Here is a 22,282-nt window from a genome sequence, read left to right as displayed (position 1 = left end):
TATCTGTCTTCTGTCAACAAAAAGCTCTACGACTTCAAAGACAAAATGTGTCAAAAAAGTTGCAAAGCTCGTCAAGGTCTCACATTCATTTTGGAACAACACAACCTTCACCTATTTATCCACTTAAAAGGCAAGAGATTTCTAGCTCGGAGAAAAGCAAAAAAAAGATGAGTTCTGATTTAAAATTCATAAGTGCGCCGCCTTGACCCAGCTTGACTTTCAAACTGGAAACGGAGCTCGGATTTTAAGTGCATGTTCAAGAGGGCAGAGTGACCAGATACGAGATTGACTGATGCCAATCTCAGTACCATCCATAAAAATGCCTCCCTGAACTGCCAGCATAATCGTAAAACCACATTCAATTTGGAGAACGTTGCCATTTGCATCAGAATTCGATTCTCCTATTCCTACCAAGGCATGAAAACCAAACCGATCGTGTTTCGTTAAAAAAAAAAAAACAGAAAGGTGCACCACAAACCAAACAATTCAAAATCTACATATCTATCATATCATATATCATATATAGCTATATCTGACTTAAATGAAAGCAAAAACGTTATTCCTTAGCTCGTATCACGTCAAAGACAAAGGTGCACTAGCTGGCGAATGACCCCCCGTACAGAAAGGAATTGGTATCCGCCTCCAACTTCGCAGAACTCCGTCTGAAGTTGCACGAAACGTACGAACGAGGAACGCTCTTCGCGGACCGTTCGTCTCATCGAGCTTGGACGGGAAATGAGACTCTGGAGAGGAAGCTGCCAATGAACATGAGAATCTGGGATCGGCTCCTGTTTGGTGGGTACGTAATATCCACTCTCTTACCTGAAACTTTTTTTGAAAGATTCTTAATCCTGGGTGTATATGTGTGTGTGTGAGTGTGTGTGTGTGTGTGAGCGCTCTTTGAATTTTCTCACCATTCTTCAGTTGTTGTAGAAGTGTCGGTTGGAAAACATCACGTGAGTGTTGTGTTCTTGGATAAGGAGGAGTTCGGTCGTTTTTCTTTTCCAGCTTAGAGCTCTAAGCTCACCCCCAAAATTTAATAGGAATCATTTCCTTGTATTCTTCCTTACCTACGTACTCCTTGTCTCAGTGCTCAATCCTCTGACTCACCAGCCTTCAGTTATGACTTCTGGAGATCTTGAACGATGATGGGTTGTTGTAGAAGACGATGATGATGATTTCGAGTTGATTATAGGTGTGTCTGCTTCTGCTCGTGCAAGCAACTCACTCGCTCGCGGACCCCAAAAAAAGTCGACGTTCGTATTGAAGAAAGCTGACAAAAAGTCATCTCGTGTGCATTTTTGGAAGCGGATCAAAGTGTGGTGGCCGAAGAAGAAAGGGACGGTGATTGGGGTTGTTGAAGAACCTCGCATGATCTCGATGATCTCGAGTACCCGTTTCATTTTCTGCAATCCAATTGAGTCTCGTTGACCTTAGCAAACATGAAACCCTGCTGCACAATCAAATCTGTCTTATCTTCACATCTCTCCTGGGTAAGAAGAGTGGCACACTTGGTTTAGAATTTCGAGTGGGCTTCAGGAGCTGACGTACCCGTAGCAGCCAGATATTCTTCATGTACGCATAGTCCGTGTACCTTCAATGAGCAAGCCCGGTGTAAAAGTGGGTGAGGATTAATCAATAGCGACCCCATTCATGGCAGTGATTGATGGCGAATCACCCTTTTGGGCAGAATTTAGATCCCATCGAAGTTGAGCACCCGGTCTGTCTGTCTGTCATGAGGACCATTAATGATAAAGAACCTGAAACCGAGAAGGCGAATAGTTTCATTGGACTGAGCAACCCGAGCCACAACATTTCCAGTGCGAGCAACAGCATCAGCACTTAAAGAGGAATTCTACAAATAGAAGCACTCTTATCTCCAGCAACTTGCGGCAGATTGGTCAGATCATGGTTTTTCTGGCCGATGGCCCAACTGCCATGCCTCTGACTAATGGCCATCGAGTCCAAGATGACCAAAGTCCAAAAAAGTCGAAACGTCGACATGGATTACAACGAAGTGCCACAATTTCAGTGGGCTCGTTCCGAAGACTTTTGGATACATTTAATCAGGCCAAGCAGCCTGAAAAACCCAACCGAACGATGAGTCCAGTACCAATGGTTGAGTCTCAACAACCTGTTGAAATTATTCGATCTTTGGCAGACTTAGAACCCAGCCTAAAAGAAAGTGATGCAAAGCCACAAGGGTTCGGGACCAAGGCTCTCACAAGTAGTTTATCTTTGGAAGATATTCGCTTATGGAACAGCCGCGTGTTGAGTGGTCCACAAACGTGCTTTGCCGCAGGTCCCAACAAATCTACCACTAACGTGGCTTGGTTGGTGGGTGGGGCGGGTTCCCATCATATTGACATCTTAGAAGATCCTCAACCACCGTCTCACCTCAACGTGAAAGATCATGATGATGTGGACATCACAGGAACCGAATTGGAACATCCCCAGTGCCGTGAGCCCAACCAAAGAGCCTACACCTTATCTCGTAGCAAAAGTGTGTGCGACATCCAAGTGATGAATACCTCTATGAGTTCCATTGGAACCATGTCCAGATCATTGAAACGGGACAAATCCACCCAATCCAAAGGCAAAATTGTGAGGAATCGTACCATTCTTGGCAGCTTCCCTTTGTTCTATAAACTCAGCCAATCGCTGAGTTCCTTGAACACCAAAACCAGCCTGGACGAGGCGGAGATGTCTTCTGTGTATTCTCATGGGGTTCTTGGCACTCTAGAATCATCTTCAGTGTACAGTGATAGCATCGTGAAAACCGTCACTTTTGATATCCCTCAACATTGTCAGGAATTGAATGAGTCCAGAAACGAAAGGTAAGCCCTTTTGTCATCTACCATATGCTGTGTAGATCGTGAAATATCTCGTTCTCCTTCCCTTTCATCCCATTCTGATATTGAAATCAGTCGTTGGCAGTCTCCTTAATCAAGTGGAAACTGCCTGGAAACCTTTTACCCATCCTCATGGATGGAATAAATGACACTCCCACCTAATCAAATCTATATGCAGAACAATGCCAGAACAATGCAATAGAGAGGCAAACCTATCATTCATTCCATTAGACAAAAAGTTCTTTTTTCATATCATGGATATAATCATCTGACAGTGTAGGCTTCATGACCCACTCAAACAGCACCTCGAATTAAATTAACGGTGTGAGAAATTTGATGATTGTGCTTCCAACTGCTTCTTGTGGACGACAACCAATACACGTGCAGGCCAAGCAACTTCGAAAGTCCCCGCCAAGCAAAACATGATTAAATTGTAGGTTGATGAGTCAACCGAACATAAAAGACCAAGTTGATACCCGTTACTACTTCATACAGAGTAGTTCCTACCCAATGCTCTGTGGTGTGCCGATGAATGATGATGATGATGATGCTCCTTCATGGATCCACCACTCTCCACACCACTGAAGATGCACGGCGGACGATGTGAAGCTGCCAAGAGAGAGAAAACTGATCTAATTTGCCCATTAGGTTTAATCTACTCGACTTCAGCAAACTCATCACTCTTTATACCAACACCAGGCCTACCCAAAATCTGTATCCTCGTCGGAGGAAATGTGAACGCCAATAAACTGGTTTGCTGTTGTGCATTGACCAGAATGCGGCCGATTTTTGTCCATTATAGACTCATATCATTAGTCCCAGCATGTTGTCATGGGTGTCTAGTAGTAGCAGTAGTAGTAGTCGTTGATGTAAAAGACGCCAAGATCCTTGAGTACACCACTCACTCACTCACTCACCCACCCAACTAACCAACCAACCCACTTTGCATTCGAACCCGTTCAAGAGAAAAACACGTGTTTCCACTTGGATGCTCCTGTACCTTAAAGGAAGGTTGAGGCTCTTATTTTGAATGAGTTTATTCCGGGTCATTTCAGAGACAACATTTCCCCTGAAATGGCTGGTCTTGTGTGCAAATTCATCACGTCGAGACTTGACGCTGCTTGACTTTCAATTTTCTTTATGATCCCATGTGGGAGTTCGATTAAACACAAGTTATGAGGTCTGACTTGGCTTTGGGTTGGGCCAAATTTGAGCACCACCTTTGCTACCAGTTCATGGTTGGAATTAAATTTAATGCGATGGCTGTAGAGAGATCCCAGCCTCAAGTTATAGTTGTCTTATCCAATGATCTAAGCCATCGTAAGACTTGAGAATCTCCGAGGTTTTTTTTCCTTCCAACCGGCATTTCAGGAGGAGTTTGAGGATAATTTCTTAAAAAAGACGACAATAAGAAACGTGTAAAGTACACAAATGGACTGTTGAAAAGGGAGGCTCATATCTGTTATCATGGTTTATATGTTGTTCTGACACCTTTGCATAAGGACTAGGTTCATGTGACAGGGAGGATCAACTTTCAGACAAGATAGGAAAACATTATCATCATCTTCTCCCTCATCGTCATCTAAGTGCCATGTACATCCTCACCATGTGAGTGAAATTGGGTTTTCTAATTTGAATTAGTTGAAGCATCGCCGCGATGTTGGGTCTCTCGGGCAAAATGCAAGTGAATAAGACCAAGAAGACTGCTGTGCCTCTCTCCTCGCAAATGAGGATTCCTCTTCGTTTACACGGTATTTAGTTAATCTTATCAAATCTGAGACTTTTTAAAGCCTAGGGTGACGGTTGTGATGGGCCATGACGGAGGAATGTAATGAGAAGGTGAAAGTAATTAACACAACGCAACTCACTCATTGAATAGTAGAACATGTCTTTACTCGGGAAGTTGGTAGTTCATGTCGAGCCTTGAAACTTTTGAAATGCAAGGTGGGAAGGAAGGGTTTACCCTCGTGAAGGAGGGAGATTGAGCCGATTTGGCATCACGGTTCTGGATCAGTAAACCTCCATCTAATTGGAGTGACACCTGAGGGCGATTCATCTGATTGATACCGTTCATTTGACTCTTTAAAACCTCCACCTCATATTCTAGTCCCAATAATTAAGAGCTGTACCCTTTTTATAATGCTTCTCAAACATCAAAGATTCCTCTGTCTTGGCTTCGACCTAGTTTTTGGCTACACCGGGGAGTAGTTTCATCTGGTTGAGAAATCCCAACCCAAGGGATTGACAATTAAAAAGGGGCAATCATTCCCTTGGCATGTCGGAAGATCTAGCACGGACTATGCAAGGAATGTTCAAAATGTGTGTAGCTGGTGGGTCAAAAAGGGGTTTAGTATTTGTCTGGCCGGACACATTTCTTTCCATCTCTGAAACCCAAGGACTGCTTCGTAGTAAAAGACAAAAAGTCGCCAAGCAACTTTGAGCCAATCAACTAATGATCTTCTACCAAGCCTTCCAGACTTAATTTTGAGCTTTTATGGGCTTGAGATTGAGAGCCTTGCCACTCCAAGAGATCACAAAGCTAACAAGCTCCTTGGACCAGCACCTGGAGCATCAATTTCATGCAACTGACGTTGAATCCTGCTATGTAATAGTAAAGTATATATCACACACATTCCTCCATTGCTGTACATTTTGGTTTGCATTTGAATTGCAATAGGACCGCCATTGGCATCCAATTGGAGAGTTGGAAAATCTCATGATCAAAGTGTGTTTGTTGGTTTAGATGGAATGTCTGGTATCTGTTGAATGATCTTGGCCTGTGTTCCATCTCTCACAGCAACAAGCGAAACTAGAAAAAGCAATGATGAATGCACAAGCTGATGATTTATCATGGAGGAGACCCCCTCGGAGATGATCTATGCCTGAGTGAACAACAGTAGCATTCAATTGACCACAAAGAACAATTGATAAAGATGATAAAGAAGCCCCTCTCATTGGATGCTGGAGACGAGCATCAAACGGCAATTTATCTTCTCTCATTGCTCAACTTATTCAACCAACACTCTTGGAATAGAGAGACGATTTCACCTTGCAGACGAATGCAGAAATGAACGGAGAAATTCACAAGTCAGGAAATCCAGTGGTGTCGGGTCAGCCCTGATCTTGATTGAAATCGTCAAGCCACAAAGTGATCGAGTGATGAGTCTGCAGAAAAAAAGACCTCTCTCTCTCACTGGATGACAATTCAAACCCGGATTGACAGGGACAAAGATGTCCTTGGTCAATTCAATGGTCAAAGAAGCAAGGAGGTAAAATTGGCAAACCCTTTCCTTCTCCCGCCAGAACAAAGCAAGCGGCTCAACAAACTCGAAATGGTTTTGAACGCACATCTCGGACCTTGGGAGACACGTTCTTAGTCATGAAAAAAAAAACCGACTTAGTAGATGATGAATGCTCTGGACATCCATTAATATCCCGTGAAACGTCTTTCACCACCACCACCAGCACTACCTGAAATGCAATTAATGCAAATGGAATGATGGCAGATAAGATAAAAGGACCCAAAAGGAGCTCTTTCAAATGAATGCCAGGCACGACTGACCGAACTCAGACGTGCTTTATACCCATTAGAAAGTTTTTGTTTGCTCTGTTTTCCATTTTTACTCCGTTTGGAACAGACCCTTGCCGGAGAGAATAAAAAAAGGTCCCTCAAGAAACTCACATCTGAGAATGGATCCACAATAAGACAGATAAATACTGCTACCTGATGCCATTCATTGCCAGTCCCAAGCTACTGGGGTTTTTGACTGGAAGACATCTTTTAGTGCAGAAACGTGACGGAAATTACGACCCTTACATGCCGTAACCCACGGGCATTTTTCTAATGGAGCTCTACTTCCCTCATTGTTTCAACACTCGTCAATACGATTCTTAACATTACCACGTGTGTGTGTACCATCGCACAATCAAGGACTTCCATTAAGTTTTCCATGTGTCAAAATGTGATGGACGTACTGCTTCATCAAATGATAGACCATTGTGAGCCTTCCATTTATAGATTTTGTAATGATAGGATTATTTTTCTATAAAGTCTCTTTTCTAAAGGAAACTTAGCTAATTGATTCACCAACATATTCTTTAAACACAAGGGCTAGAAGGATTCAATTATTTCTAATTGTTTGGTGGGTCAAATATTTCATCAAAATGGAAGCAAATAATATTGTATTGGTCTCGAGAGTGTGATCTAAGCAAAATGACAGTCCTTTTAGAGTGTACTCTCTATGTAAACCCATTTCTGTTTCTTATTTTTAACGCCTTAAACAGGCCAATTTTCAATGGAGGAGGAGAATTCCGATTAATGGCCCTTTGTTTAAGGCTAACCCAATTAATCTAAAACGACCCACAAAAAGGTGTGACCTTAAAGTGCAATGGACACGTGATGTTATTCAGGATTAGATCTTGACGGTGTTGTTCTCGAAGTGTGGATGAACTTGATTCTCTGAGCATTGGCTGATTAGCCCATTGGGTGACTGAGTGGAAAAGCACTCTAGTGGTTCCTATCTTTGAAAGCCCATTTAGCCTGATTGAGTCATTCACACCTTATCTTGGGCATTTTGGCGATTTTATGGCTGCTTCGACGATGCATCGACATCCAGTCCATGAACCACTGGAGCAAAACAGGTAACCAGCACATACTTCACAACAAAAAGAGCCCCTCCAAAAGATGGATAGCAACCACTGTTAAAAAAAAATCGCTATCACATCTATCCGATTACACGTCAATTCTTCCATATGGTTTGAAACCACCACATCCCAAGTACATTACCAGTTTCTCTCTGGGACTTTCGAGTCTAAGATTTCAATCACTTGGATGATCCAAGCGTGAATTGGTCATGGATGTTTATGACTGTGTCTCTGATGAACTCAGAATGCCAGACAAGAATTGGTTGAGGGGTGCATTGAAAATGAACAAGAACGATATATTTTGTCATGGAGTAATATGTGTCCCTTTTTGTACTGAGACTGCCAGATTCGAAGCACTTTCGAATTGATTAGAGAAAATTAATCAAGCCCCTGATAAGAGTTACACACCCTTAGCGTGGCTACTAAAGACATCAAACTGAGAAGAATCGAGATTAACTTGCCAAGTCATGGATGGCCCTTCTTCGCCAACCAATTCTCCAGGCGGAAAACGAACCGTAATGATGGTGGTCCTCTAGTAAAATGCGATGGCCAAAAGAATTTTCAACGACATTGCTCTTCAAACACCATGTAAATCGAGTAATAATGCGATACCTGTGGAAAATTTGTAATGATACCTGGTAATTATTATTACTTTTATTTCCACTTCTGCGGACAATAGCCCAGAGACTCGTTTTTCCCATTCCCAACAAACAAAAGATAATTACCTTCAATGGCCAGAAAACAAGATCTTGGTTGACAAGTTTGCCTCTTTTTCCACAACTCTACAATTCTTCCGGTGATTTGGGTTGAAGCTTCGTGTCAAATATTATGCCACTCCTTTAACAATAAATCCTAATAAAATCGAATCCAATGACTCAGCGAATCAAAATGTTGCTCCTAATCATCAATTTCAGTATCCTTAGGAATGGATAATTGGGAGCAAGATGAAGATGTTTCTCAGACAATATCTGTGGGTTTTAGGGAGGAGAAAGAGATCTGATTTACTACTTGTTTTCCTGTTCATCAATCGTGACATTCTCATGGGTTTCTGACCGAGGGAGAGAAAGAAGTCATTAAGGAGCATAGCACTCTCTCCGATAAGCTTAAAAGAACAAACGTTAGATCTTGAAATGAGATGTCACCATTGTTGAGACAAGAGACGAAACCAACAGAAAATGGTTCGACCATTGATTGCCTTTTTGCGGGATGCACAGAGAGCCTATATCAAAGATCGGTGAAACTAATAAGTTTAATTCTAAAGGGCCTCTTTCAAGATTCTTTCTTGCCCCTTGGAATTAAGTCACATATATTACCAATGGATTCACATTTGAAGCACTTCAGTTATGCACTTTAATTTTGAAAATATGTTATGAAATTGTGAAATTTGTAAAAAAAAAAAAGTCAACCTCTTAATGGAAACGCAATGAATATTTGTTGAAGATTCGGCACTTTACTTCAAAAATCGAGGAAAACCGACACAATCACAACTCTTCAAAACACCTAGTCAAAAAGTGTTGGTCTTGCAAATGAGACTTTCAAGGTGGTTATTTTGATGCTGCTTTTTTCTGTCACCCTTTTCACTCTGTTAATGGCAATGCACTATCGTCAGACAATTTTGAAGTAACATTCCAAAACTCTCTCAACAGGAGATGATGTTTCTAAATTAACAAAGTGTGCTTTTCATGGCAATGAAACACCATATTTTTCTATTTTCATTTCATAAATCTTAACTACTTGGCTATTAAAAAATTTGGCCTTTCAAACAACATATTTTCCCGTCCTTTACTTGAGAATAGTAAACTCATTGTGTCAGCAAATATGAAGTGACATGGTTTACTCCTTCTGGTGGAGTGCACAGCTGTTGAAGAGTAAATAACGCTCTATTGGGCAATCTTTGCCAAAAGTGTCTTTGGCAATATCCATCTTGAGTTCTTCTCCATCGGGTGGAGTAGAAAGCTTCGAGAACGTTATGAATATTTGCCTGTCCATTTCCGAAGTGGTAGAAGTAGGTCTCCAGATTCTCAGGAGATGAGACGATATTGTTTGGCATTGCTGGAGGTTTACTGACAAGGCGATGGCAGCTAATTTTATGGCATGACTCTGATATTTTGATGTACACTACGTACACCTCTTCTTCTTGAACAACATAACGCCGTATTCATCGTCTTGGCCATCATCATCATCATCGTCGTCATCAACTTCATCATCATATGTTGCCCGTCCAGCGGAGTCGTTCTTCCCTGAATAATCCAAAGCATCAATGTCTGCATCTTGATGTGGTAAAAGGTGTTCAGCCCGGAATGGCTTGTCGAATTTTCACTTTTGCTCTCTTATTCATCTTCGCCATCCAGATTGATGTGTTTTTGTGGCTCGGCACTTCTTTCGCTGGTTCTCAAGTTGTTCTCCGTTCTCATTAATTTCTCATTTGAGAAATTATATGACCTAATTTGTCCATCTCACATGGAACAAAAAGAGAACTCACACACTCACAAATCTTGGTCATTTAGAGGCTGGCAAGCAAGAAAACAAGCCCGAAGATTAGTTATCCTCCTCTACGATTCAGAGGCCCAAAAATGCCCACCAAAGTACATGCTAAGCTTCCGAACCATCCCCAAATATTCCGAGTGTAACGAACAGTAGACAATTTCAATAACATGCGAACAATCCGAAGAGCAGGAGTCGTCGTTATCCAATCCTATTTTCTGTCAGTTGGGAAATGGCATCCTGAAGCACTCCAATTGCTAAGTAGTAGGAGTGAGTAGCTCGGCGGATGGTTTGATGGTTGTGATGGGCCCTTCTTTTTGGATGGGCTCAAATGCCGACCAAACGAGTGCGTCAAATTTCTTCGAGCTTTCAAAATCATGTTGGTTCAATTCACATACCTTGTTTGCGATATCTGGTTGAGTTATGGGTGGGTTACTTACAGAAGACCCCTTTCACATGTTGGTGGAAGGGCCTTGGCCAGACTCTTTAAGTAGTATCATGTAAATGACAAAGTGAAATTCACTTGCTAATGAAAAAATCAAATGGTGTTAAACCAACACCCGGTCAGTGTTGCCAGAAATATCGGAGACAATGTCATCGCCTTAATCGATATCTTCAACAAGCACCTAATCAAGTTAAAACAAAGGCAATTTCCTCTGGAATCAAACTGAATTGTTCTTCATCATCTCGCAAGTCTTTAGCATGAGGAAGCAAAAACAGCCGGAGGGTCAAACTATCCAACAGTCACGACAATCAGGATTGCCATTTGGCATTTAACCCTGTTTTGAGTTTGAGCCACTCCATGAAACCTTGTTTGGTCGAGTCAGTGGCCACAAATCAGCAAACCTGGAATCATTATTCCACCCGCAAAGAGAGCGATTACCATTCCAAGGACTTCTTCAGATATGGACCTGAATGCAAAAAATCTACTAACGCCTGACTTTTTTATCTTATCTAAAATTTGCACTTGATTTTACCAACAGATACGTCCAAATGTATCAATTTGGTCAAATAATGCTCCAAAACTGCCTAGTAACTCAGAAAAGGCAATCAAAGATATGCACTTATGGCTATATAGAATGTGAATTATTGGCCTCCTCTCGTTGGCTGAAAACAGCTAAGAAGCAGAGCACTTCAGAGTTAGATTTAATAAAAGTGGCTTGTTTTTAGTTGAAACAATTTAGATTATTAATTACATGAATATGTAACAAAAAGTGACTCAGAGTTGCTCTGACGCAAAGCAGGCCGATTTGGCCAATAACCCATTCATGGTTCATAGTTTTAGGGGTCCATGACTATACACATCCGTTCTCTTGGTTGGATGAAGTCTTGACTGGAACTGAAAATGACCAAACATATGAAAGAGGACGAAATAGGGAGTGGTATCCGTGGGAATAAATGTTCAAACTTCACAGAGTATTCCCCCTAAACAGACTTCGAATAAAGAGTTGCTTTGAAAATTTGACTAATCGAAGCCATCACATCGGACAAAGGGGCTCTTCTGGCATCCTCTAGGATTGGATGGATGGTAGCTAGTTTTGGCAAATCCAAATACCATTGTTGTTCTCTTAAGGCCTGCCAAAAGGGTCGGCACGGAATGATATTGGATTGAAGCGACAATAACAATAAAGGATGTAAACTCCCGAAAACAATCAAGTCTCCTTTGAGCGGAGCTCTTCGCGCATTTGAGCCGAATTCCCATCTCTGAAAAGGGCCTAGCGTGGAGTGACGGTTTGGATGTGACCTTTGGGGTCAATAGTTCCATCTCACCCTGTACATACTCGCTACTCGCTTTAGAGAGGATGAGCTCCACGGCAACAATAAAGAAATGAATTGCTTCTGCTCTACCATGGATGTGTGAACTACCTGAAATAAGTTACCTATGCAACTACCATGCTGATGACTTCTTGGGAAGCCTGACTGCATGGCATATTATTGAGAGGCTTTTGTTGGATGACACTCGTCGTAGTTAGTCAAAAGAGGATGAAAATGTGTTCTCCGGTCTAGAAAGTGCTCCGAAGTGTGCAGTTTCAGTGGGAACGAGTCGCACAATGAACTGATTGGTTCCACTCAACCGAGTGTGAAAACCCAATAAAAACAACTCAATTCACTCACGAACAAAGCCGGTGGAAATAAGTCGAGGAAAAGCAGAAAATCAGGTGACATATGACACATTTCAACTATGTTTGACGTCTATCCAGGCGTCGTATACACATCTTTTAAGGTTTGTAAATGAATTATTTGAGCAAAGTATTTATATTTCAATCATTCTAGATCTTAAAGTGGTGTTAAGAACCGCTAAGGGTGCTCAAATTGGGATAGAAGAATTGATAACATTTTTTGACAAGCGCATTTCATAAGATATGTGTGCTCCATGTGTATCATTTTACATGATTTGTATAAGCACGTATTGAAAGTTTATTTTCCACATGTATTTCCGACCAACTGGTAATACATAAAAAAGTAATCCTTTGGGTTTCAAGCTCGATCGGACAATTACTGTCATCATGAAAGTATAATATCTATAACCTGGTCGTGCTCTGACTTGATTTCTTGAAACAACTCGAATTTGAACGTTCCTCGTAAAAATTATCTATCATGTTTGTTAGGGTTCAGAATGGTTCCCATGTTTTGTGTGTTAAAACTTAAAGCCATTATCCTCCCATCAAATAATCGGCTGTGATAAAAAGGACGCATTTAGATTTGATAATATGCTCTTATGGTCTGATCAACTCAAATGTTGGATGTTCCAAGCTCAAAATACTCCACCAAAGTCCATCAGAAATCTCTTAGCTTAAGTTTATCCGCGGGCTATCTTCACACATAATGTATAAGTGCCACTATCTAATCCCTTTCACACTCAGGCACAAGTTTACAACCTTTAGTTGTCAGATTGCCAAGGCCACAATCCAGCTGACTTTGAAAGATCCCTGAACTTAGCTCTTGGAAGGCCTGGATATGAGGGAATGACCGCCTAATGTGTCAATTTTCGGGTAGTTTGACAGCCAAAAGTGGTTTATCCTTGATGCAAGCACACTTCCCGGAGGCCATTTGAAATAGAAATTGGATTGCCATTGGCCACAAGAACCAGATTAACATGCGATATCATCACACCCGTCTCGGAAAGAGATCCCACATCTAGGTCGCCAGAAATGTTTTTGTCTTCGCCATTCTGGCTTCTTTTTGTTTCTGGACAAGCTAAACCAGGCAGATGGATGGTCCATAAAATTCGCATTTGATCTAGTTTTGGTCACATTTTCTCCTTGTGCTCGAACACAGTACAGCAACAGTGATAAGCCATATGTCATTGAAGCCACCCTTGGTACTGTCATTTTCTCCCGTTTTTCTTGTTTCAAAGCAACGCTCATGAATTAATTTCCATTGGCCGGCAGCCAGAAAAATCCCCCTACACAAAACCACGCACATGTTGCTTTTCAAGCTAAAATTCAATATTTTCAGTTTCTGGGTGGTGTCTCTCTCTCTCTCTCAGGGGGAAAAAAGTTCATAAAACCGTCATCCATATGGTGTGACCAAAAACCAACATGTCAAAATGAGACCTTGCTTGCATAACACTGACCACCGTATAAAAGATATTTCAACGCACATGTGGGTACCGTACTGTGCTGTACACCTGGTGAAAGGCATTACGGTTTCGAGATCCGTGAATAAACCCGGCTTAAGCATGTGCTTCTCGACTCATTGAAGTCATCAGAGATGAATTCTTTTCAGAGACCACAATGGCGAAATTTCTTGAGTAGGTCAACCTTCAACACCTGTGTAAAAGCGACTTGAACGGAACGCACGCTATAATTTGCGTGAGTCAAAGCAATGGTTCCGAGACTTTTCCGGAATGAGGAAGTGTTCCCAGAAAATCGTCTGCCGCCAGATCCTTTTGAACGTCTGGTGTCTGGGCCCTTGATTGCTTCGAACTTGGTTTTGTTTCAATCACTTCCAGCACAAAAAGATCGACCCAATTTAACGGATTGGGCGTCTGTTACCTGTTGGTAGCCAAGCCACTAAGAACTAAGACGGACTAAGAATTCACGGACTGACCCGTTTGGAAATGTGGACATGTGACTTATTTCATGGGATTCCATTGGTGCGACTGACAATGTCTAATGACAGATGATCTTTACTGTTTCAAGAATGGAAGGTCTGGATAATTGCTACCTGCATGTGCATGTTTTGAATTTGAAGATGTGCCTGGCCGCCGATGAACCGTGATTGGAGAATGGTAGATGGTGGGATGTGCAATTGTGCTTGATGGTATTGATATTATTAATGGTCAGGTTTTTGCTTCATTTGCCATGAGTGGAAAAACATCATTATGGTTCATTACCTAGCGTGAGAAAAATCCAAGTCCAAGCTAGATAACAGATGTGACGTGATTCGACTAACTGTATGAATAAAAAGTCAGGCCAATTATGAACCGCTTTTGTCATATTTCCAATTTCAGGTAAGGGTGACTTTTTTCACGAAACCAAACAACAACTCGTTCAAACTGTCGCCAGACATTAACACAGATGTCCATCTAGGCATTTAAGAAACTACAACTAATAACGTGGAGTGAACACTTCAGAAATCACGTGCCAGCAATTAGTCGAAAATTCTGAGAAATAGCACCACAGAACAGCCTTAAGGGGATTGGTTCTCCCATCCCAAACACACACACTGGGCCAGCCACAACTATTAGGTGAAGGTGAAAAATGGCTGTTAAACCCTCAAATAGGTTTTCTAACAGACGCTCAGTGTCACCACATTAATAAACTGTACCTCTCGTTGAGCTCAGTCTCGCAATTTCTATTTTGCCAATCTTCCTTAGACAAGCAATTGATGAATATAGAGCAAAATCATACGATTGCGACCACTTAGTCATTAAGTATATTTTGAACTACGAGAGTTTGCCTCGAGAAATGACAAATAAGCAATGGGACACGCATCTCTTCTGATTTGCATAAGTGGCGAGGCTAAATCCTGGATTTCCTTCTCGCTGGGCAATTTGTCTTTGAGGAAAGCTGAATTGAATAAGTGAAGAGTGGCCGATTTCTTGATCATGTTTTTCACCTCACGGTTCTTGGACCTTTCGTAAAAGTGGTGGCGTTGAGACGTCCTTAATGGAAATCCAAGATATTGGGGTAAGACCATATAACCAGGGCAATGCAAAATGGTTCGACTTTGAGCCACACTCAATTGATCTCGCCTTTTCACGAACACCGGACAACTAGCATTGACCATCGAGGTGTACAACAAGGGTCCAATCTCGCCCCATACCTTTCCGGTGTATGTTTGAGCCTGAATAAGTCATTTTTTTGCGGAGGATTATTAGATATTTGAATGTCCAACAAAAAATCAGGTATATCTTACCGCTCGATGTATCGATTGATTCAAAAATGGATGCCCCTGATGAAATTTCAGAATAGCGCTCGCAATCTTGCCAGGAGCAGCAAAGTACAAGTAATTGGTCCCCGCAAAACTCTTATGCATTCTTTTTAACGTGATGATATCGGTATCCATGTAAATACCTCCGATTTTATATAGCAAGAGTTGACGAAGCAAGTCGCTTAAATGGCTAATCAAAAATACCCATGAATTATTGTAAGAGAGAAGTCCATTTTCAAGAAAAAAATAGCACTATTATCTTTTATCAGAAATGGTCTATTTTAGGTGAATTTTGGAAACGAACCAAAATGCAATCTTCTTTGAATCTTAGGATGAGATATCCAATGCAAAAGTACGCACAGAAGTAAAATTGATGAAAGCTGTACATTGCAGTGCTTTATTCATTTTAATGAAACAAGCGTGGTGTATGTGTCACCAACAAGTGACTTATTTGCTTCGGTTGTTTGATTCCAAAAGTGTACCCATAAATGATTACTTTTAGGTTGATATTTAATGCAGTTCGGATCAGGAGTGCTTGTCTTTGATGAACAATTAACATTGACTCTAATTACTAGAAGAACACTTTCGAATACTTGATAATTTTCACAATATCTTTTGATTTAGTCAGTTGTCTCAATTGATGGCAGTTTAAAATCTTCCACAGAAAATATAGGTGATGAAAGGTCTTTTTGGCACTTCTTAATGGATATTCTCGTGTCTGACTGGCCAAATTGATATTCAAAAGTCATATTTGACCAAAAACATGGGAAATGCTTGTAACCATGAACCAGGAGAATAAGGGTGGAAAGGCTAAAGGCGAAAAAGAATTTTTTTCCGTCTAAATCGAGCATTACCATTTAACTCTCATTGGATAAACAATAGTGTTCCCAATGAAATATATTCTAGAATTAAGCTCAATCAAATCATTAGCTTGAATGTTTCAAAAGCTCAGAATTTCACATAGGACGGAATGAATATGGCAGCCCTCTTATTGAATTTTTAACCAAAAGAGTTTATCTATTTCGCGCAAAGCGATGAAAGGAGCTTAAAAAGGACTTAACTTTTGAACACGTTGTTTCCACGAACTGAAATTTCTAACGAAAACCAATACAGAACAACATTGAGCAAACTGTTGGTAAAGAAAAGTGCAATACTCGAATCAGAAATGCTACTTTTCAACTTAAGCTTGCCCTTCCATATCTAGTGGGTTATGGCTTAACCTTCGAAAGTTGTTAATCCTCTATGGGGTCTTGTCATTGGCTAAACTTGTCATTTAGGGCGACATCTAGCAATGGGAAAGTGCCCAATACCGATACCTTATACTTAATAATGAAATATTTTGTCTTTAACGGTTCAATTACACGAGATATATTTGGGCACATGATTTGACAAACAATTCCGAAAATGTTGGACATTAGAGAATGGGGGACTAAAATTCATTTTCTGTTCTTTTACAAGGACTCGCTTTCAGTGGTATAAAGTTCCCTATCTGGCACCCAGAGGAAACCAAACGCCACCATTAGAAATCTTATTTCATGGCGCTGTGTTCACGAGTAGCCTTAATCTAAGTTTCCAGCCGCTTTTGAAAAAATAGACATTCTGTAACGTCAAATTTGGCTTCAAGTGGTTTCAAGGGAAAATCATACCTTGAAAACCGGTTCTTGTAATGAAAACAGCGGCTTCAATAGCGGCGGCGTTCTTTTCATGCAGTTTATTCAAAATCAGATCTCAAAAAGTTGATGGGTCAACTCCTTGAATGCGTTTGCCATTTCATCATGCGGTCTCGTGTGAAGAGAAGCTCTTCTCTTCCAACTCAATGGCATGAAATGGTGATCCACAAACATGTGTAGCAAACGCATTCAAGGTGTCTTGTGTGCATATCACGAGTTTGAGAACGTCAAAGTGGACATCACATTAAATATTAACTGGTCACCCTTCAGACGAGCTCTTGAGCAGGGCAATATTCAATATATTGAAGCTCTTCTCTTCCAACTCAATGGCATGAAATGGTGAACCACAAACCTGTGTAGCAAACGCATTCAAGGTGTCTTGGGTGCATATCACGAGTTTGAGAACGTCAAAGTGGACATCACATTGAATATTAACTGGTCACCCTTCAGACGAGCTCTTGAGCAGGGCAATATTCAATATATTGAATATGATCCACTTTGACGTTCTCAAACTTGTGATATTGAAGTCAATGAAGTCCTTCCTCCTAGCTAGCACGGGTTCTGAGCACATTTTAGCACGGTTACCCAACTGATTGAGCATTTAGAGCAGGTCATTGAGGGACTGGAAAGGCATGAGTCAGTTGATGTTGACTATATCTTGATTTTGCCAAGGTCTTTGATAAAGTAGATCATGGCCTTTTGTTGAATAGCCTTCATGACATTGGAATCCAAGGCAAGGTTCTCAATTGAATAAGAAGCTTCATTGATGATACGAAGCAAATTGTTAAGATCGAGGGATCCCTTAGTGACATACATGATGTCAAGTCAGGTGTTCCCCAGGGTTCAATCTTAGGGCCCCTCCTTTTTATAATATTCATTGCCCCGCTTCAAAAGCTTAGTATTACTGCCAGTCTCTCTTCTTATGCTGACGGTACAAAGTTAGTTTCTGTTAGGAATGGCCAAGATTCCACTAGCCTTGCAAAAGATCTAGAAATAATCTATTCTTGGGTTACTAAGAGTAATATGGCCCTGAATGGAATGAAATTCCGCTCAATGACCTTTGGGTCAACTCCATTGAATACTCCACTTGTTGATAATGGAGGTAAAGATATTGAGCAGGTCTCATCTATGAAAGATTTAGGTGTAGTCCTCTAATACAATAGGCTTGCTGGGGTACCGTATTGGTAGAGCAACCGCTTTCCAATTTGCGAATCCTGGTTCGATCCCAGGCGAGCCGGGTTTCCATCTTCTTTGCGGTGTTTAAATTACAGCATAAGTTGCTGCCTTAAAAGCTGAAATGGGCGAACCTGCGATCATTCCCGAGGGTGAGGTAATAATTAATGTTGCACGTTTGGTTGCGACAACGGAGCGGGAATGTCCCTTAATTGGGACACCCATCATCAGATGACAGGCCGAGCGAGAGAGCTGTCTTCTGACTCTGAACAAACAAACAAACAAACCTCCAAAATAATGGAAAGTTCGATGAGCATATCCAGTTGAAGGTAGGTAAAGCTTTTCAAATGTGTGGTTGGATATATCGCACGTTTCAGTCCAGAGATAGCATCACGATGCTAACTCTGAACAAGTCAATTGTCCAGCCACATCTTGAATATGCCTCACCCATTTGGGCTCCAATGAGTTCAGCAGGTTTGCAAAAGGTCGAGCAAGTCCAAAGATGTTTCACTAAGAAACATCCAGGACTGAGAGAGGCTCTCATATTGGGAGAGGCTAAAAAAGTTGGGTCTGTACAGTGTTCAGAGAAGGTAAAAAGGTATCTGATACTGTGCGTCTTCAAAAGCATCCATGAGCTTTGTCCCAACCAGGTTTTAGGGTCATTTCTAGTAACCATAGAGGCTTAATATGCGTTTTGAGAGCAACTTCAAGCCCTCAAGAATCCAGGCTAGTTAAAACAATGAAGTCCATCTCTCTCTTCATTTTTTAATTTGCTTCATTCTAATATTCGCAGGGAATACGTAGGCCTTGTTGATCCCGTTGCATCTTTCAAGTCAGACTTGGACAATTTTTTAGATAGCATTCCAGATCAACCCTACATTCAAGGACTAGCTGCGTGGTCTGCCAACTCAAATTCGTTGGTAGACCAAAATATCATATAAAGATTTGAAAGGTAATAAATAGACGAATTATAACCTTTCATTTTAATAGTACTGGGATTACATTCCCTGTAGCGGTTAGAAAGCCCGTGAAAAAACACAACCGAAAAAAAAGATATGCACACAACATTGTTGTTTTTTGATCTCTCCCCTAACTGGCATACCACAAAACAGGGCCTTCACTCTCAACAATATCTTGTGACTCCAAGTCCCCACAATGATCAACAAGAAGGAAGGTGAAATGGAAGAACTCAATAATTTGAGCAAACTCGGAATCTTTCAACTTGGACCACTAGCAGTCTTTAAAGCCAGGTAAAATCGATGTCCAAACCCTACAGTGACGTTACACTTTCATAAAGAAGCTTGTTTCATATTATATAGCCCAATTTGCTCATGGATGAGCCAATCAGATGTTTTCCCCCAATTTGTTGGCACGTCTTGTAGGGCGTTGACTTTCGGCGATAAGAAGGAAATCAAAATAAAAGATAGTGCCGAAAAATGAAGCAAGTTCATGATTGCTTATTTCAATATGTTTTCGAAATGCCAGATTGCGTGATTGAGTATAGTTTCTTTGTTATTGGTGACCATTGTATTCTCCTTTAAGTTAATTTCCAGGTCACGTCAAGTTTTGTTGTGTTCACTAAGTCAGCTGCTGCTGCTGGCTCTTGTTTTTGGTTTTGATCAGTCTCTATGATTCCTGTTGTCATATTTAACCTCCATGATTGCCCCTCATCTCTTCATGATTGCCTGTTTTGTCATAGTCAGCTGGCATTTAATCGTTCTATTGTCATTTCATTTTGAATTTTGCTTGGACAAACACGAGCAAAGGCAAGAGAGTGCAGAGGTCAATTAGCAAATCAAAGAAATTCCTCGACTCTCGTTATGTTGTGGAGAGAGAAGCAAAACGAATGATGTTGACCTTGTTCAACTTTCTTCAAGCTCCACACTTTTATAAACTCCACGTCGAAAAATGCCCCTGCAATTGAATAAATAGCTATTTTACCATGACTTTTCTGGACCCCCTTGTATTTTTTAAGATAAGTCATGTTCAAAAACAAAAATCTTTGACCAATTTGAATTATTCTATAAATGATATTGACCTGCATTTACGCATTTAAACCAAGGTAATAATTTCGAATTAAATTAACTGTTAAAATTAAATAAAATGACGCTAAATCTTGTAGAGATCATACACATTCATATTGAAAAACAAATGCATTTAGTCCACTTTCTCAGATGTCTAACATTTACAAAATTGTTTGTTCAATCATGTGTCTAAATATATCTCGCTGTAAATGCACCATTGTTACTAACCTGAGGTAAAACTTGTTTTCCGCCGATTTAGCTTTGGCAATATCAACTTATTTGACCAGATCGTGATCTAAAATGTCGGCATAATTCACCTTCCGAACAAAAACATTGGGTAAATGCAAGAGGTCTGTGGGAAATGTCACAGAAAGGCTTGGAATCCGGAAACAACGCAAACACTGGAGTTTTGGGGTTTCTCTTGGCTGCACTACTCCACTGCACATATCATATTCTAACACAATATAAAATATGGCTTGGTGTGTAAAATGAATGGGTTCCTTACTTCGCTCATAGTTTGACGGGTCTGGTTGGTCTCGATGAAAAATATGGCTTGGTTCATTGGTAGTGCACTTAATTGAACCGGGATGGCTTCATTTGATTCGGGATTGGTTGTCAAATTCAAGAAAATGGGAGTTGAAAAGCACAGCAGAATGAAGCAGGCAATTTTTCTCCTCATGACTACAACATGAATGCTACTAATGATCTTGCAACGTAGACTTGACAACTAAGCGCTGTCATAGCTAGCGAAAACAAGTGTTTCACGACTCTAACGAACCCATGAAATATCATTTTCGTGATAAGAGGCGAGTTTTTTTTAAACGGTCGTACCTCAGAGTTAAGGTTTGGACGTTACCCAGAATGAGTATTCGCTCACCACTTGGGTGAGTGTAGTTTGATACCGGTTAATGTCCAAGCCCGAGGTACGAGCTTTAAAAACTGGCCTAAGTTGTAGTTTCTAATTTGACAGCTAACGATGTCAGATATAAAAGTCACAATGTCAACTAAAAATGCCTGAAGGAATAATAGTAATAATAATAGAGTACCAATTAAGTCCACCTTTCTTCTTTCTCGGACTCTTTCATTGTTCAATTTGCTGTGCTCAAATATTGGTAGGGCGTATATAGGCGTTGATCCAGTAGCAGGAATTAAGTCAGACTTGGACAAGTTTTTGACTAAAATTCCTGATCAACCCTACATTCAAGAGCTAGCCAGATCTGCCATTTCCAATTCGTTAGTGGATCAAATATTATATAACGTTAAATAAAAAAGTTTTTCATCTTGAATTGCTGGGAATTTCAGTCCCAGTAGCGTTAAGTCCCAAAAACATCTGGAATTGATAAGAAAAAACTTTTTAAGTAGTATATCAAAATATGTTTGATAATAAATCATGTTAAATCACAAACGGAGCATGAAAAAATGATTCAAAATTGAGTCTAAAAAAGATGCGTCTTTCAGCTGCCATGTCCTGGCCTTGAATAAAAATTGCTTGCATTGAAATAAGCAAATCTTCTTTTAGGGTCTGCGTTGTCCATGGGGTCAAGTTTTGTACTAAGTACTGTTGAGTTATCCATTGCATCAAATTGTTTGAAAATCGTACTTAAAAATTTCAATTAACCAAATCTTTATTTAGACCCGCGTGAAAATGAACAAAAGCATGGACGTTTGTTAAATGAAACAGATGTATTCGCACATTATGTGCGAGCTGATGAACAAAATAGTCTAATAATGAGACTTACAATATATTGGAGGTGCTAGTCAGTTTAAGCTAATAAAATTTCCCGATTGCAGGGTATCTTGGCAAAACTGGCCTTTCTTACTTATTTCCTTTGACATACACGACCACTCAATTCTCCAGAGATTCAAGCAAGAAATTTAAGTCGGCCCTATAGCAAGGTTTACCATTTCGTCATGAAATATCGACACGTGATTTAGCCATACTGTATTTAACACTGATGTGATCAATGTGCCTACTGTGGTAGATTTATCCCATCAATAGTATTTACGATGACCAATTCATGGTTTCCTGCAGTTGGATTAACAATAAAGAACAATG

At 40.6% G+C, this 22,282-nt stretch overlaps 1 protein-coding gene and 1 long non-coding RNA gene across 2 annotated transcripts in view; one reads left to right on the top strand and one right to left on the bottom strand.

The window, feature by feature from the left end:
* The first annotated feature begins 1,318 nt into the window (after positions 1-1,318).
* Positions 1,319-22,282, top strand: part of LOC131877111 (protein prickle-like) — a 92,510-nt gene continuing 71,546 nt past the window's right edge. The window contains exon 1 of the mRNA XM_059222687.1: positions 1,319-2,837. Within this exon, the coding sequence (XP_059078670.1) occupies positions 1,909-2,837 (929 nt within the window). The 5' untranslated portion in view covers positions 1,319-1,908. The remainder of the gene's footprint in view (positions 2,838-22,282) is intronic.
* Positions 15,406-20,961, bottom strand: LOC131877114 (uncharacterized). The gene is made up of 3 exons (XR_009372853.1): positions 20,732-20,961; positions 20,455-20,680; positions 15,406-15,549 (listed from the first exon to the last, which is right to left on the bottom strand). It is a non-coding gene; the product is annotated as an uncharacterized LOC131877114 (long non-coding RNA).

This window comes from Tigriopus californicus, chromosome 2 (genome assembly GCF_007210705.1).
Source record: "Tigriopus californicus strain San Diego chromosome 2, Tcal_SD_v2.1, whole genome shotgun sequence".
Classification (NCBI taxonomy): Eukaryota; Metazoa; Arthropoda; class Copepoda; order Harpacticoida; family Harpacticidae; genus Tigriopus; species Tigriopus californicus.
The sequence above is the reverse complement of the archived record's forward strand: the minus strand, read 5'-3'. Positions and strand labels throughout refer to the sequence as shown.